General features: G+C 43.3%; 1 protein-coding gene across 1 annotated transcript; it reads right to left on the reverse strand.

Annotated features, from left to right (window-relative positions):
• On the reverse strand, positions 3,062 to 11,896 carry RFXAP (regulatory factor X associated protein). The gene is made up of 4 exons (XM_021405325.1): positions 11,872 to 11,896; positions 10,318 to 10,940; positions 7,692 to 7,799; positions 3,062 to 4,965 (listed from the first exon to the last, which is right to left on the reverse strand). The coding sequence occupies exons 1-4, from the start codon at positions 11,894 to 11,896 to the stop codon at positions 4,855 to 4,857; spliced, it is 867 nt and encodes a 288-aa protein (XP_021261000.1). The 3' UTR covers positions 3,062 to 4,854.

Here is a 14,684-nt window from a genome sequence, read left to right on the forward strand (position 1 = left end):
CAGATCTTCAGCAAATGGCATTTAACAATCTTATTAAGCACTATCTGCTTTAACACACACTCTCTGTGCCCCTTTTCTACCCTGTGCTGCCCCGCCATCTAAGCACACCAGCTTCAAGATAGCCACACTCATGCTTGTGTGAGCGCTACAGGACCATGTGAGAGCTGGTAAACGCGTTATCTTTTTGAGCTGTCTGGCCAGACCATGCTAGTCTTGTGTGAGTGCATCCATCCATCTGTTAGGAGTATGTGCTACATCTCAGCTAGGGGCTGAACATGGGAACACAGACCAGAAGTAGGCTCTTACCTACCAGGCTGCAGGACAGCCTGTGTCCCCAGGCATGCTGAATTTGCCTACCATCTAGGAAGCATGCAGCCTGCCGTAAAACTAGGAATTGCAAGTGTCCATGGCATGCAGCGCCTCTGCCAGTACCCACAGAAAAATACTAGGGGGAAAAAAAGTGTAAGCCTTTTGTTAAACCTCATTTGGAAGCAACCCAGGGAAGGATTGAGGGGATTTGTTAAACGTTTATAAGTATCTAAAGGGAGGTGGGAGGTAAGTGGATGAGGTCAGGCTCTTCTCAGGGGTCAGCAGCGATAGGACAAGGAGCAATGGCCTACAATTTACAAAGTTCTCTACTAACATGTGGAAGAACTTCCTAACAGTAAGTGTGACAGAGCAGTGGAACAGGCTGCCCAGACAGGTTGTGGAGTTTCCTTCTATGGAGATATTCAATACCCAACTGGGCACCCACCTGTGCAATCTATTGTAGGATACTTGCTTTAGCAAGGGGTTGGGCTCAAACTCTTAGGTCCCTTCCAACCCCTGCAATTCTGTGAAAAGAACGTACATCAGGTATCATTGCACTCAACAAAATATGTTTGGCTACTTTTCAGAAAGATATCAATGTTTAATGCACGTGGAGAATCCAACATTTGAATTCCTTGTTTTAGTGGGACACGATTATCAAAAGCTTGTCCAGATATGGCTCTTTCAACCTGATTTACTGCCATTTTGATTTATAACTTACCTTGGATCTGACACCTAGTAACATAAAATTGAACAAAAATATTCTGACGTGCACGTCTCCACTATACTAGGTAACTGGTAGCTGAGCTGTACACTCAGCATATGTATGCTTGCAAAATGGGCCTACACGATTTACTACTGGTAAGACATCTGGGCATTGCACTAAGTTCTGATCTTCAGATGCTCGTACACCTCATAGTTTAAGGGAGGGACAGGAATTTTTTTCCACGAGAAACTGACACAAGTAACTGCTGTGAAATCAACATCAGATGTCCCATCTACAGTTACCAGAACAAAATAATCATCTGAAAATAAACGTCATCCTAGAAAGCTATTCATCCCAATAGGAGTACAGATTCAGCTTTCATTTTGTGCTTTTTGTTTCCTTCTTCACATTTCTGTTTCTGGTGAAAACACAGGCCCACTGCTCAGTGGGTAGGACACCTACTGACAAAGGACATGGAAGAGGCTGAAATACTTGGTGTTTCTTGTCTCTTGGTTTTCTCTGGTAAAGCTTGTCTTCTGCAATCCCCGTTCCCCAAGCCTGCTAGCTGTGTGCGGGAAGCAGTACCCATAGGAGAAAAAGTTTGGGATTGCTTATGCCATTCAAGACATGCACAAATCCACGAGATGAGATGGGACGCCACCAAGGATGCTGCAGGAGCTGGCCAGTGTCACTGCATGGCCTCACTCTTATCATTTCTGAAAGGCCACAGTGACCAGGGGGAGGTTCATTACCATTGGATAAGATTACACCTATCTTCAAGGAAGGAGAGAAGAATCCAGGAAACTACAAGCTACTCAGTCTCACATCATTCCCTGAAAAGGCTACAGGGCAAATTCTCCTCAAAGCCATTTCCAAGCCCGTATATAACAGGACTGCGAGTGAACAGCCAGCAATTATCTACCAAGGGTAAATGATGGCTGACCAACTGCCTGCCATCCACAGCGCAATGCCTAGCTCTGCAGGCAAGAGGGGAGCAAACCATGTGTATCTACACTTCTGCAAGGTCTTTGCTATGACATCCTGTAATAACATTATACTCAAATTGGTGATGTATGGACTGGATAAATGGGTGCTAAACTGAGTAAAAAAATCACGTCCAGTTGTTCTGTTTAAAAGCCTTGAAGGGGATCGAACAGCATCAAGATAGGCTGCGAAAACCCCTGGAGATGTTCAAAACCCAGCTGGATGAGGAGGCCACTGCAGGTCCAAACTACATAATTCTACTACAGATTTTGAAGTGGCTAACATCTGTCGTTCTGGAAGCCTCAATGTTTTACAAACTTAGAAATATGAAAAGCAAGAGAAAACCCACAACCCAAACTGCACCTTAAACGTCCCTCCAAATCAGACTATTAATATTGCATTGGTTTAGATGCAAGAAGAATTTTCTTCAGAAAAAGCTTTATATCAGTGGTACAGGATATCTTCCTATCTGCTAAGGCAAGCATATGACATAAAACATGAAGGGTTACATTTTATCATTCTGTTAATGAAAAAGAAAACTTGATTGCTTCTTCCAAGTAGTAGTTTCTAAGACATCAGAGAAAAGTGCAGAAAGTGTAGAAAGTGGAAAAAACCAACATAAATTAAATAGAATACAGACACAATTACAATGAAAAAAACCCACAGGTAAGGACTCCAAATACTCCAAGACTACACACAGAAACATTTTTAAAGTTGAGAGTGCAGTGTCTCCAAAAAATACAATATATATGTAGTACGATGAATTATGTGTAACATAATGAAGAACTAATTGGTATTAATAGATGTGGAGAGATACCACCAACCAAAATTTCTGAAAGCATTTCATGGATGTGGTGCTCAGGGACATGATTTAGCAGCGGGTTGTTCGAGTTAGGGTAGTATGGTTTGGTTGCGGTTGGACTTGAGGATCTTGGAAGGTCTTTCCCAACCTGAGCGATTCTATGATTCTATGATTCTACAATCACTCTTGTTCATCCAGTAAAAGCAAATGCTCTTAGAGCATGTTTTACATATCGTATCTTCCTTGAAAAAAAACTGAAACAAATTCCTTGAGAATTTAATAATGGCAAGTAATGCGACAAAACCAGAAATAGGAAAGCAATGGAAGAAAAATAACCAACAGTGAAACTGGCAAAGGCCAACCTGGGTACCTAGAATTACTTCATTTTTTAGAAGTGTCCAGGCAGAGCAGTTTGCCTAAATGCTTTCATAAGATGACAGTCTGAAGCAAAACAAATGCTTCCTTGCAATGGGCTGAAATTATACATTTTCACAAATATTCTGACATGCTGAAAATAGTGATTTGATTTTGCTTGGAAGCTAAAATAACCTTAGAGTGGGAACACAACAGCTTTAATGTCACCTAGCCAGAGCTAGCCACTTTAATATAGAAAAAAAAAAACACAAAGCAACATACAAATGGAACCAAACAACAACAAACAAAAATTAAAAGATAAAGAAAGAAGAAAACCACATAGATTTACTCAAACACTTATTGGTCCAGAACTGTTGGTACAAAGTTTTTGGATCTCTTTAAAAAAAAGAACTTACACAATGCTGAATACAAAAATCCCTACTGAACAATTTTTATACATACAAAAAGCACAGCTTATAAAAACCCATAAGACTAACCAACACTCCTGAACAGATATTATTCAGCGGATCAAACTGCTGCACTATCAAAGCAGTACTTCAGTAAGCACCTCCACCATTCAGATAGCTCCTATTAGGAAGTAAGGTTTAATACAAAACTTGGGATTCGTTACTTAGATAGTAAAATGTTTGGATTCTTAACCAAGTCAATTGCAAGTTCATCTGAACTGGCTGAAAACCTGAGAAGTCCAGCACTTGAGCTTATTAGGTATCAGTTGTCTTACTAAAATCATCTTAACTATACTTTTTTGGAAGAGGAAGAATACATAAAGAAAACAAATGCACAATCCCATTTTAAAATTTGGATGCACTTGCTGTTAAAAACTTTAAGCATGTGAGTTAAAAGCTTTAACTTATTCACACACAAATGAGAATATCACTCATTTACATGAGTTATAATGTGATTTCACGTGTTACAAGTTGGTCCTCCAAAATAACTTCACAAAACAAGGTCCAACTCTCCACTGCATACATTACATCTCTAACTCTTCTCAAAAGCACTTTTCTATTTCTCCCATTTGGAGATTTTGAACACATCATCCTTTGCATGCTTTGCACAGACAGTGAAGCATTTCAAACCTACTCAGCTTGCACATAATGAGTACAAAGCAGAAGGATCACCTGATTTACACTTCTCTGAGCCACTGGTTAACTTCTTGATGGCACGTTGTCTTTAGCCTTTAGTGCAAGATTATACTGGACATAAGCTTCTCACATCCCTGAGGAATTGCTGTTAATCATGCCACAGGACTGGCTCAAACTGGACTCTATTTCACAACTTCCATAGAAAGTAACTGACTTCCTTCAATGATTGTCATCAAAGAGTGACTTGTTTACAACAGTAAATCTTCATATAGAAAAATGTTAAGTTAGTGGAAGACTTTGGTAGGAAAAGGGTGTACAGCTAAACATTACTGATATAAACAAATTTCCATTAAAAAGAGAAATATTAAGTTTTAGTAAGAATCCAAAAAAAAAAAAACTCCTCCAGATTTGCTCACAAGTTTGCAGACACCCAAGCAGCTCAAAACCTCAAAGTGCAAACAAGAACCAAGTAAAATACATGACAGCAGCTTTACTTTTCCTTTTAACATTTAAATTTTTTTTTATATTTCAAGAAAATATACATCCTATTCTTCCTTCAGCACCAGACTCATTGGCAGGTCACTGATCCGTTCTGATTACCCAGGTGCTCCTTGGAACTGCTGCTGCCGTTGTTCTAAAGCTTGTTGACTCAACAGCTGCTGTTGTTTCTGGAGAAACTGCACTACTTCTGGACTTCTGAGCAGGGACTGCAAGGAAAGAAAGCAGACTTGACTTTAAAGAAATCAGAGAATTGAAATATCAACCTCAGTGATGAACTGGAAAACACATTCACAAAAATATCCAAAAGCTGCCGCAGGACATCAGTGGGTAACTGCAACCAGCATTAATAGGTATTCTAGAACCAGTTTCAGAATTTAAGAAATGTATAACATTAAAAAAAATACAAAATAGTGAACAATATGACGTACTTAAGACAAACGCATTTCAATTGTGCATTAGTTTTTGAGCCAATATCCACCTTCCCTGCTGTTCATAGTACTTTTGAGCTGTAATAAATTAAATAACCGTAATTGTGTAGCAAAGCTCACGTTCAGTGTGCATTCTGTAATTTCCCAGCATTTCTCAAAAAAGTACTCCAGCCACAAGGAATGCATTAAAAAAACCTCTGCCTTCAGTCACAAGATAAGAGTATCTAAAACCGTTTGCATCTTACCCTCTAACCCAGAATGGGAAAGCCAATTAGGAGCTGATTAGATGAATGCATCTGAAGAAATTCCACTGCTGATCATGAAGCCGATTATCACTGCACATGAGATTTTAAGAATAAACTCCCTTTAAGTCAGCTTAGATGAAAGTGAACTAATAGAAATTTGCTGAAACAAGTGGAACGAGAGAAACAAGGCTAAAACCACAGGTGGATACTTGCAAAGAGCAATGCTTAACCCCTTCCGAACAGTTACAGCCTGCCTTCCAGTTTGGCATTGTTCATTCTCATTCCTGCAAGGTGGCAGCAGAAGCGTAAGGCCCAATGGCAAATCAGGTCAGGAAGGGATCCATCCAAAATATAATGCAGGAAAAAGTTTATTTTTCAGCTGAATTAATTCCCTAGGCTGGCTTCATTGAGCATAGTGGACATGTCAGTGCAGCAGGACCAGCAACTTCCAGGTAAAGGTGTAGAACTTCATGCTATTAGAAGGCAATTCTGCAGAGATTACGGCTGAAAACAATTCTGCACACAACTTAAACCTCCAGCTGCACTGAACAGGTAAGTAATTAGTAAGGTAGGTAATTAGTAAGATTACTAACAACAACCAGCTCACTGAACAGAGGTGCAGCCTGCTTCTCCATAGCTTACGTTAGCTTTCTCAAGTCACTTCACTGCACAGGGCAGTTCTGTTTTGGGGCATTTCAACGAACCCTTCCCCATTTTGTCACCCCTGACTGCTGCAGCCTCTGATACAGAACACCAGCACTTCCACCCACAGCTCGCTGCTGCTCACCCCCTTGCATCTGCTTCTTTATCCAGCATGAGCTGCATATGCAGGCATACAGGGGCTAGCACAGAAGCCTCTCCTCATAGAGATTAACACAACACGCAAGGAAGTTATGAGCAACCACAGAGAACTTTGCTCTTCAAAGTGATAAACTTGCAGGCAGCTAGCAGCGCATGCAGTAACTTCCATACGCTGAACATAAGGCATGGAACAGACTTGGATGAAACAGGCCACAAGTGTTCTTTCTGGGTCACTGCACGTCCCTCAGGCCTCTGTTGTGCAGATACATATTAAACACAGAAGAAATTCCTTAAGGAATAATGCTGACCTTCAGGAACCTGAGTCAGGGAAGAGAGTGAGAACCAAGAAACAGAATGGAGAATCTGAATCTCACTTCCCCAGAATATTGTAAGGAATCCTTGATTCTCAAAGAGCCTTGACATAACTCTACGCAAAAGCTCTCAGCACCTATGGATTTTAGGAATTTCTTGTTGACATATTTGCAGAAAATTAAAAAAAAATGTTAATTAAGAAACTTTACAAATTTAAAGACTACAGCAATATGAACAGACAGGAAAGGCAAAAACAATTCAGTAAGAAGGGAGAGAAGAACAACAAATGATGTGAAAAAATAAAGTCCCTGGTTCGTTACCTTTTCCTTCTTGTAAAACCTGAATGTCTACAGATACCTCTCTCAGTTCTATGAAATAATCAAAAAATAGCTCCTGTTATGGATGGAGTATTCAAGAAAGTAAGTCTGTATACTTAAGATTTCTCTGATGTTTCTTTCACATTTCTGAACAAGGGCTGCAGGGACTTTGAAGCTGCTTTGCACAGCCAACAGAGAGTAGGCAGACAGTTCTATTAGCTTCTAGACAAAGGAGATTGTAAGAAAACCAGTGAAGCACAAAGAATTGCAAGGAAAAGGCCCAAACAATAGTTAAGTACTGAATTATTTCCCTTCACCAGGCACAATTCTTTGAGAAGACTTGCAGAAGAGACAGAAGTGTTTCAAAACATAGCGTATGCCATCCATGCAGTCTACAAATACCACACGTGATACAGTACGCTCGCAGTCTGTTCTGCCAACAAATACGTATGCAGCCTTGAGAGTGACACAGTGACAAGCCTACCAAAGATACCACAGGCGAGTTTGCAGAAAAAACAGTGCATGGACTTCATGTCTATCTGATATTTTACAGAAAAGTTGGGTTAATCAATTTAAACGATAGTATCTAGTATGACAAAACCCCCCAACTTCAGTCAACAAGGCAAAGATCAATAAACTCAGTAACCTTTCCATTTCATGCAGCAGCAGGCAGACACCTGAACTGCAATATATTTCAAATCTGAAAATCTGCACATGCAGCCTATCATCATTTAACTGATTTTTATCTTTCACAAAAGGGTGACAGTGAAACACTGCTATACCACCTTTGTTTATCTGAGTTGAAGACCTCTAAGAAAACATAACTTACCAGCCTCTTTTTATTCAATACTTGTTCTAAAAGAGTTGGTCTTGCTGGGCGATCTCCAATAGAGCCTGTTCTCTGTTTTGTAGCAGAAACTGAACCTTCAACACAATCCTGAGCATTAAAGACAAAACAAAAATCAAAAAGTGAGACCATAATACATCCTATGTTTGCCTTTTACTGCAGAAGAATCTTAAGAGTAAAGAATCTATTCATCTTATTGATCTACAGAGGAAAATAACAGAAACAGAATACAACTGTATTTATTCAACATCTGATCTCTTTTCCTTTCCATATTATCCTCACTGCTCCATCAGTCACAGCGAATGCTGCAGCAATACAGATGAGTTAGTCTTCTAAACTGCAAAACAAACCAAGTTAGGTATTCATGAAACATTTAGATGTTGTACTGAGGGACATGGATTACTGGGAAATAGTGGTGACAGGTGGATGGTTGGACTGGATGATCTTGGAGGTCTCTTCCAACCTTGGCGATTCTATGATTCTAAGTTACTATGGTTAGTTCATTTCCTGAATTTGACTGTATTTCTTGTAAGTGAAGTCATTCACAACACTTCAATTTCCAGTCTGTGTAAGTGAACAATGTTTAGCATTTACAGTTACATGGGAATGACAATATTTTTAATAGCACAACACAACATACTTCAGAATACTAGTATGGACTTGTCAAAGCCACATGCAAACAGTAAGTATGTAGATCTTATTGTTTCTTGCATGTTTATCATGTTCCTTGTACAACCACCGCTCATGAATTAGAACGTCTTCTAAACAATGTAGCTCAATGACATTCTACAGAGAAAATAGTCATGGTTTGGAAAATTCTGGTCATAATGCTAACCTTATGCGTATCACATTTACAACTTCAAACACTTTTTTTTGCCTTTTACTATTTCTCCCCTCCTGCCCAATACCCTCCCCCTCCTTACAAATCTCTTTATCAATACTTCCATCTTCCCTTCTATCTGAAAGGGTTAAGTTAAGAACAACAAATCATCTAACCCAATTATCTTTCACTTCAATCCTGTCCACAAAGGTGAGAAGTAAAGCTTCTATTAAGAATCTGACTCCGGAGGTGTTTGCCAAGGCCACAAAAGATACTACCAGCATGGCAAAACAGAGCACCAAGTTTAGCACTATCACAGAATCATAGAACGGTTTGGGTTGGAAGGGACTTTTCAGATCACCCGGTTCCAAGCCCCTGCTATAGGCAGGGACGCCTCCCTCTAGACCAGGTTGCTCAAAGCCCCATCCAGCCTGGCCTTGAATGCTTCCAGGGAGGGGGCATCCACAAGCTCTCTGGGCAACCTGTTCCAGTGTCTCACCACCCTCACAGTAAAGAATTTCTTCCTCACACCTATTCTAAATCTACCCTCTTCCAGTTCAAAGCCATTTCCCCTCATCCTGTCACTACATGTCCTTATAAACAGTCCTGCTATCCTGCTTTCTTCTGCAGGTTCAGGCCTTAAAGCTGTTACATTCCAAGCAACTTAGTAGAAACAAGCTCTCTGTCTTCCAGCATGCAATAATCACTACTGTGTATCACAGATCAAAAAACCTTAACCCATCACTCCATGAAATGCTCCAGCTGTACCCCTCTCCCATAGTGTCTCCTTTCCTGAGCTATGGGGAATACTTATGTTGCCACTTTGCGACCTGACCATGCTGAATTATTAGGAAAGGAACAGAAAAAGTCATGCCAGCATGTAAATCCAGAACTCAACTGCATCTTGGTTACCGTGTGCGATAATTCTTTCTTCCTCTCAGCTGAGAAAGAAATAGTCATAGAACGCCTGGGGTTGGAAGGGAACTCAAAAGATGATCCCATTCCAACTACTCTGCTATGGGCAGGGTTGCCAGCCACTAAATTAAGCACTAGATCAGGCTGCCCAGGGTGCGATCCAGCCTGGCCTCAAACACCTCCAAGGATGGGGCACCCACAACCTCTGTGGGCAGCCTGTGCCAGCACTTCACCACCCTGTCAGTGAAAAGCTTCCCTCGACATCTAATTTAAACCTCCCTGCCTTTAGTTTAAAATTGTCTCCCCTTGTCTTATCACTATGTACCCGTGTAAAAACAATTTCCCTCGTGCTCCTTAGGTCTCTAAGTACCAGAAGGCTGCAATGATGCCTCCCTGGAGCCTTCTCTTCTCCAGGCTGAGCAGCAACTAGAGCTGAAGAAGCTCCACAGAATGGCAAAGGGGAAGAAGACAGAAGCACACGAGTTCTCACTGCAAAACAAACGCTGTGAGTGAAGCACAAAGTAGACAGTACTTCCAGAGGTATAACCACCTTGGGTTCTCCCAGCTCAGCCAAACAGCAGCTCTTCACGTTAATTCATTACTGCAGGCAGCCATCAGAAACTGCCTTGACGCAGCCACAAACTGACGACCAAACCACGCAAAAAACTGAAGTCGCAACAGTTCCCCCCCGACAACCTCCACTCCTCCACCTAAACAACACACAGAACCTCGTCGAACTAAGCACGCGCTATCCGCGTTCTAGGCAGCTATCTTACGTTCCCCTGCTCAGTGGCAGTTACCCAGCGATCTCAGATAACGGGCTTTTACACTCGCCGCGTTCCGGAGCCGAGCGGCCGCTGCTCCCCGCCTCACCTCACCCCTGGGGCCGCCCCCCGCGTTGGCCGCCGCGGCCCCGCCGCCGCCCAAGGCCTGGTCGCTCTTCTTGCGCTTGTACTTGTCCTTGTACATCTTGTTGCGGTGCCGCTTGCACATCCAGGGCTTGCGCTGCTTCGCCACCTGCGTGGTGGTCTCGCTGCAGCCCTGGTAGGTGCAGCTCTTGCAGCCGCCGCCCGCCGCCGCCTCGCCGCTGGAGGCCGCCGCCTGCTCCTCCTCCTCCAGCTCCTCGGGGCTGGCCGTGCTCTCGCCGCCCGCAGCCGCCGCCGCCGCCACCGCCGCCTCCTCCTCGCCCGCCTCGGCCTCGCCGTCGCCGGGGCCCAGCTCGTAGAACAGCATCAGGCCGCCCGCGGCGGACGGCGGCAGAGGCGCATCGGCGCCCGGCAGCACCCCGCCTCCCGCCGCCGCCTCCTCCTCGCCGCCGCCGCACGGCTGCATCACGAGCAGCGCCAGCTGCGGCGGCGAGGAGGAGGAGGAGGCGGACGATGAGGCGGAGGACGGGGGAGCGACGGCGGGGCTGGCCCGCAGGACGCCGGTCAGCGAGCCCGCCGCGCCCAACGGCGCCTCGGCCCGCAGCCGCCACAGAGCGCAGGCGCCCCACGCTCACCGCGCAGGCGCCCCAGGGCCCCCTGCGTAGCGCCGCGAGCGCCATCTTCTTCGGCGGCGGAACGGGTCCTTGTTGGCAGAGCTCGCGGGTAGCGCCCTGGGGTTTTGTCTTGCGGCTCTCTGCTTTCACGTGGAGAGGAATCACCTCCTGTCTCTGTCACAGCAACCAGCGTGCTCTGGCCTGATCAGTTCCTTGTCTTGCTGCAGGCCTCATTGGCATGCATGTGGGAATGGGTGTGGCTGTCTGCGCACATCCTGCCCTGATGTGGATCTGCACGTGCGCCGTCCCTTGGCTGTGCTTGTATCCCTGCTCGCTAGCCACTGCCAGCAGGAGAGGGGTTCCCAAGCATGCTGCTGTGCTTCCTCTTCCACTGAGCCTCCTTATGAATCATATCATAGAATCATGGAATAGCTTGGATTGGAAGGGACCCCAAGGATCATCAAGTTCCAACCCCCTTCCACAGACAAGGGCACCACCCTCCATATCTGGTGCTAGACCAGGTTGCCCAGGGTCCCATCCAGTCTGGCCTGAAATGCCTTGGGGTTGGAGCATCCACACTCTCTCTGGGCAGCCTGTTCCAGCACCTCACCACTCTCTCTGTAAAGAACTTCCCTCTGACATCCAATCTAAACCTTCCCTCCTTGAGCTTAAAACCATTCCCCCTTGTCCTATCACTGTCTACTGGAGTAAAAAGTTGATTCCCCTCCTTTTTATAATCCCCTTTTAAATAGTGGAAGGCTGCAATGAGATCTCCTTGCAGCCTTCTCTTCTCCAGACTGAAGAAGCCCAGTTCCCTCAGCCTGTCTTTGTGGGGAGGAGCCCTCTGATCATCTTGGTGGCCCTCTGCTGGACCCTCTCCAACAGCTCTACATCTTTTCTACATTGGGGCCCCAGAACTGGATGCAGTACTCCAGATGGGGCCTCACAAGAGCAGAGTAGAATGGCCGCCATTCTACCACTACACTTGCAACTTCCAGCTTTTTTACCCTTTCTGTCCCTGATTTTGGCATGGACTATCAGTTTGGCTCACTTCAGCATGACTCGTGGATGCTTTTAGGTATTACAAGGCTCATCTGAGCAGCTGAGACCATGCTCACCCAATGTGTGTCTTTACAAATGTGTTCTAAGTAAACTACTTTAGTATGACTGGATGGCTGGAGCACCTCTCCTATGAAGAAAGGCTGAGGGAGTCGGGCTTGTTTAGCTTGGAGAGGAGAAGGCTCCCAGGAGACCTCATTGAGGTCTTCCAGTACTTGAAGGAGCTTACAAGCAGGCAGGGGAATGACTTTTTACATGATCTGATAGTGGCAGGACAAGGGAGAATGGCTTTAAACTAAAAGAGAGGGAATTTAGTTTTGATGTTAGGAAGAAATCCTTTACTCACAGGGCAATGAAGCACTGGCACAGGCTGCCCAGAGAAGCTGTGGGTGTCCCCATCCCTGGAGGCGCTCAAGGCCAGGTTGGATGGGGCCCTGGGCAGCTGGTGGGTGGCAACCTTGCCCATGGCAGGGGGTTGGAGCTCTATGGTCTTTAAGGTCCTTTCCAACCTAAGCCTATTCTATGATGCTTACGGAATGTAAGTGAACCCCATGTCTTTGATCTCAATCTCAGTCACCTTATAACTCCTCAGTCCCGCCTTTTTTTTTTCTCTGAAAAGGTTTAGTTCAATTTTATTCTGGAAAAAAATAATTATTTTGCCAACCGTCCATTTTCCTTCTGCATCATCTTTCTGTGCTACAGGTGCTGAATTTTTCTAGCTTTCACAGGGAAGTCTCACTGGCTTTCATCTCCATGATCATCTGCTATTTACTCCCCCTTCATTTGTCTTTCCTCCTTTCTCTCCATGAGTTCTAGCCTTTTTCATTATACACATAAGTTCATCTCATATTAAAGAAACCATGCTGATCCCATTTGTTCTTTGGTAATTGCTAGAGCTGTCATAAGATAAATGATTATGCCATTTACAGTTGTAGCCGTTCACTTTCAACCTTGACCGTGCCTAAGACAGTTCTCCCTCATCTGTCAAAACAGCTAGTGACTCAGACAAATTACAATGAACTGAGTACTCTATCCTCATCTCCTTTGACCTGCCAATCACCTTTAAAATTAGCAAGACGATTCCCAGCTCTGCTGTTTAAACTAGTATTGAAGACTATTTCTTTTTGTCAATGGAGATGCTTTCCCTACACCTGCCTGACAGTGTCTTTCATTTCTGCTACAGCCACTCCTCACAAGCCCTTCTTTGGGTCTGTCATCCTTGTATCTGCACTAGTAGTTAAGCAAATAACAATAACATGTAGCTTTGTCATTCTGCCTCTTATCTCTTTAGATGGTGAGCTCAGAGTAGAGAGTATCAGTAAATGTTTTGAGCTTTTTTTTGCATTGTAGCTCAATTGAAATAATTTTCGTTTATTTCTTTCAGTTTGAATACAGCTTGAAAGAACGCCTACTTAAAATTCTAAGTGGCCCTGACATGAATTAAAATAAATTCAAAATAATAATGAATCCAAAATAAAAGTATTTTTCTCCACCCACACTCAACTCACGCATCTACACTATAATTAAAATGCAAATAAGAAGTTGGAGGCCGATACCTGTGATATTCCAGGAAGAAGTGCCTTTCCCCACTGCTTTTTTCGAACCCCACTGAGATAGCTGGGTTTGGGCACAGGCCAGTAAGACCAGTAGATTTAAACAGCTCGAGGCTAAAGGAGAAAATCAGAGAAAACCAGTGTGAAGGTTTCCATGCAAAAGCTCTTCTGGAAAAGCCCTGTCTTTTTGAATGAGTTGAATTCTGCCTCGGACACCATGGTAACACTTGGGGATCTCATTGGAGAGTGTTTCTAAAAGCATATTTCCATTCCTTAGTTCTCATTTTCCTCATCTAAAGGAAAAAATAAATCAGAAAACTAACAATGACTTACAAAAATACTGAAGGGGTTAATTATTTAGCAAATTGATTTGATATTTAAGGAGAATGTTATTGAACTGCTTTGTAAGGTATTATCCAATTCTTATTTTTACAGGACCTTGTCCTCTGCTTGCTTGAGGGCAGAGAAACATAAACAGGAAATAAATTAGGAACCACTAAAAAATAAAGCCCTTCTTTAAAAAGCTGCCATTGATGCTTTTTTTTTTTTTTCTTTTCTGCCTGGTTTTCTGAGAAACACTGTGACAGAAAACAAATGAAGCAAAGTATTAGTTTTCTTGGGTTGCACTTCTGGCATTCCAGCTCTTGGGGAAGGAAGGTCATGTTTTAAAAATTTTGTAACTAATCTGTACATCATTGCTAGCCAGCCAGGAGCAGCTGCATCATGTTTTGCCTTCCAACATACGGTTAAGAGGAGATGCCAAATTTTTGCTCTGTTTCGTCTGTGAAATAGTTCATTTTAATGTTGTAGCTCCCTGTGCCAGTTCTTAATACACAGTCCTTAATAGTCTTAGGAAACAAAATGTATTAGAAAAAGAAAAAATACAGGATAAAATTCAGGAAAATCAACAATTCTAGTTTTTGGGGAAGCCAGTGCTACCTGAAACCAATGACAAGCAGATCAGCAAGAAGTAAGATTTATTCCAAAGGTAAACTACCTATTTAAAAAATACAAGGTGTCAACATACCAAGTTTTCAGTGTCTGTCTACAGTGACTGGAGAACCTGATCTGTCCTATTTACAGGCCAAAGTAGTACTAATGAGTTAAGCTGCAGTAGTATTTTCAAATTCTGAAAGTTATGTCTGCAT

Source organism: Numida meleagris, chromosome 1 (assembly GCF_002078875.1).
Source record: "Numida meleagris isolate 19003 breed g44 Domestic line chromosome 1, NumMel1.0, whole genome shotgun sequence".
Lineage (NCBI taxonomy): Eukaryota > Metazoa > Chordata > Aves > Galliformes > Numididae > Numida > Numida meleagris.

Bases quoted from the DNA above. Each gene is read 5' to 3' on its own strand.
- RFXAP (XM_021405325.1), bottom strand. From the start codon at position 11,896: ATGGCGGCCATTCTACTCTGCTCTT. The intron at 10,941-11,871 runs GTGAGGCCCCAT...CTGCGCGGTGAG, and splicing joins GGCCATTCTACTCTGCTCTT to CGTGGGGCGCCTGCGCTCTG. The intron at 4,966-7,691 runs GTAAGTTATGTT...CTTTCCTTGCAG, and splicing joins TATTGAATAAAAAGAGGCTG to TCCCTGCTCAGAAGTCCAGA.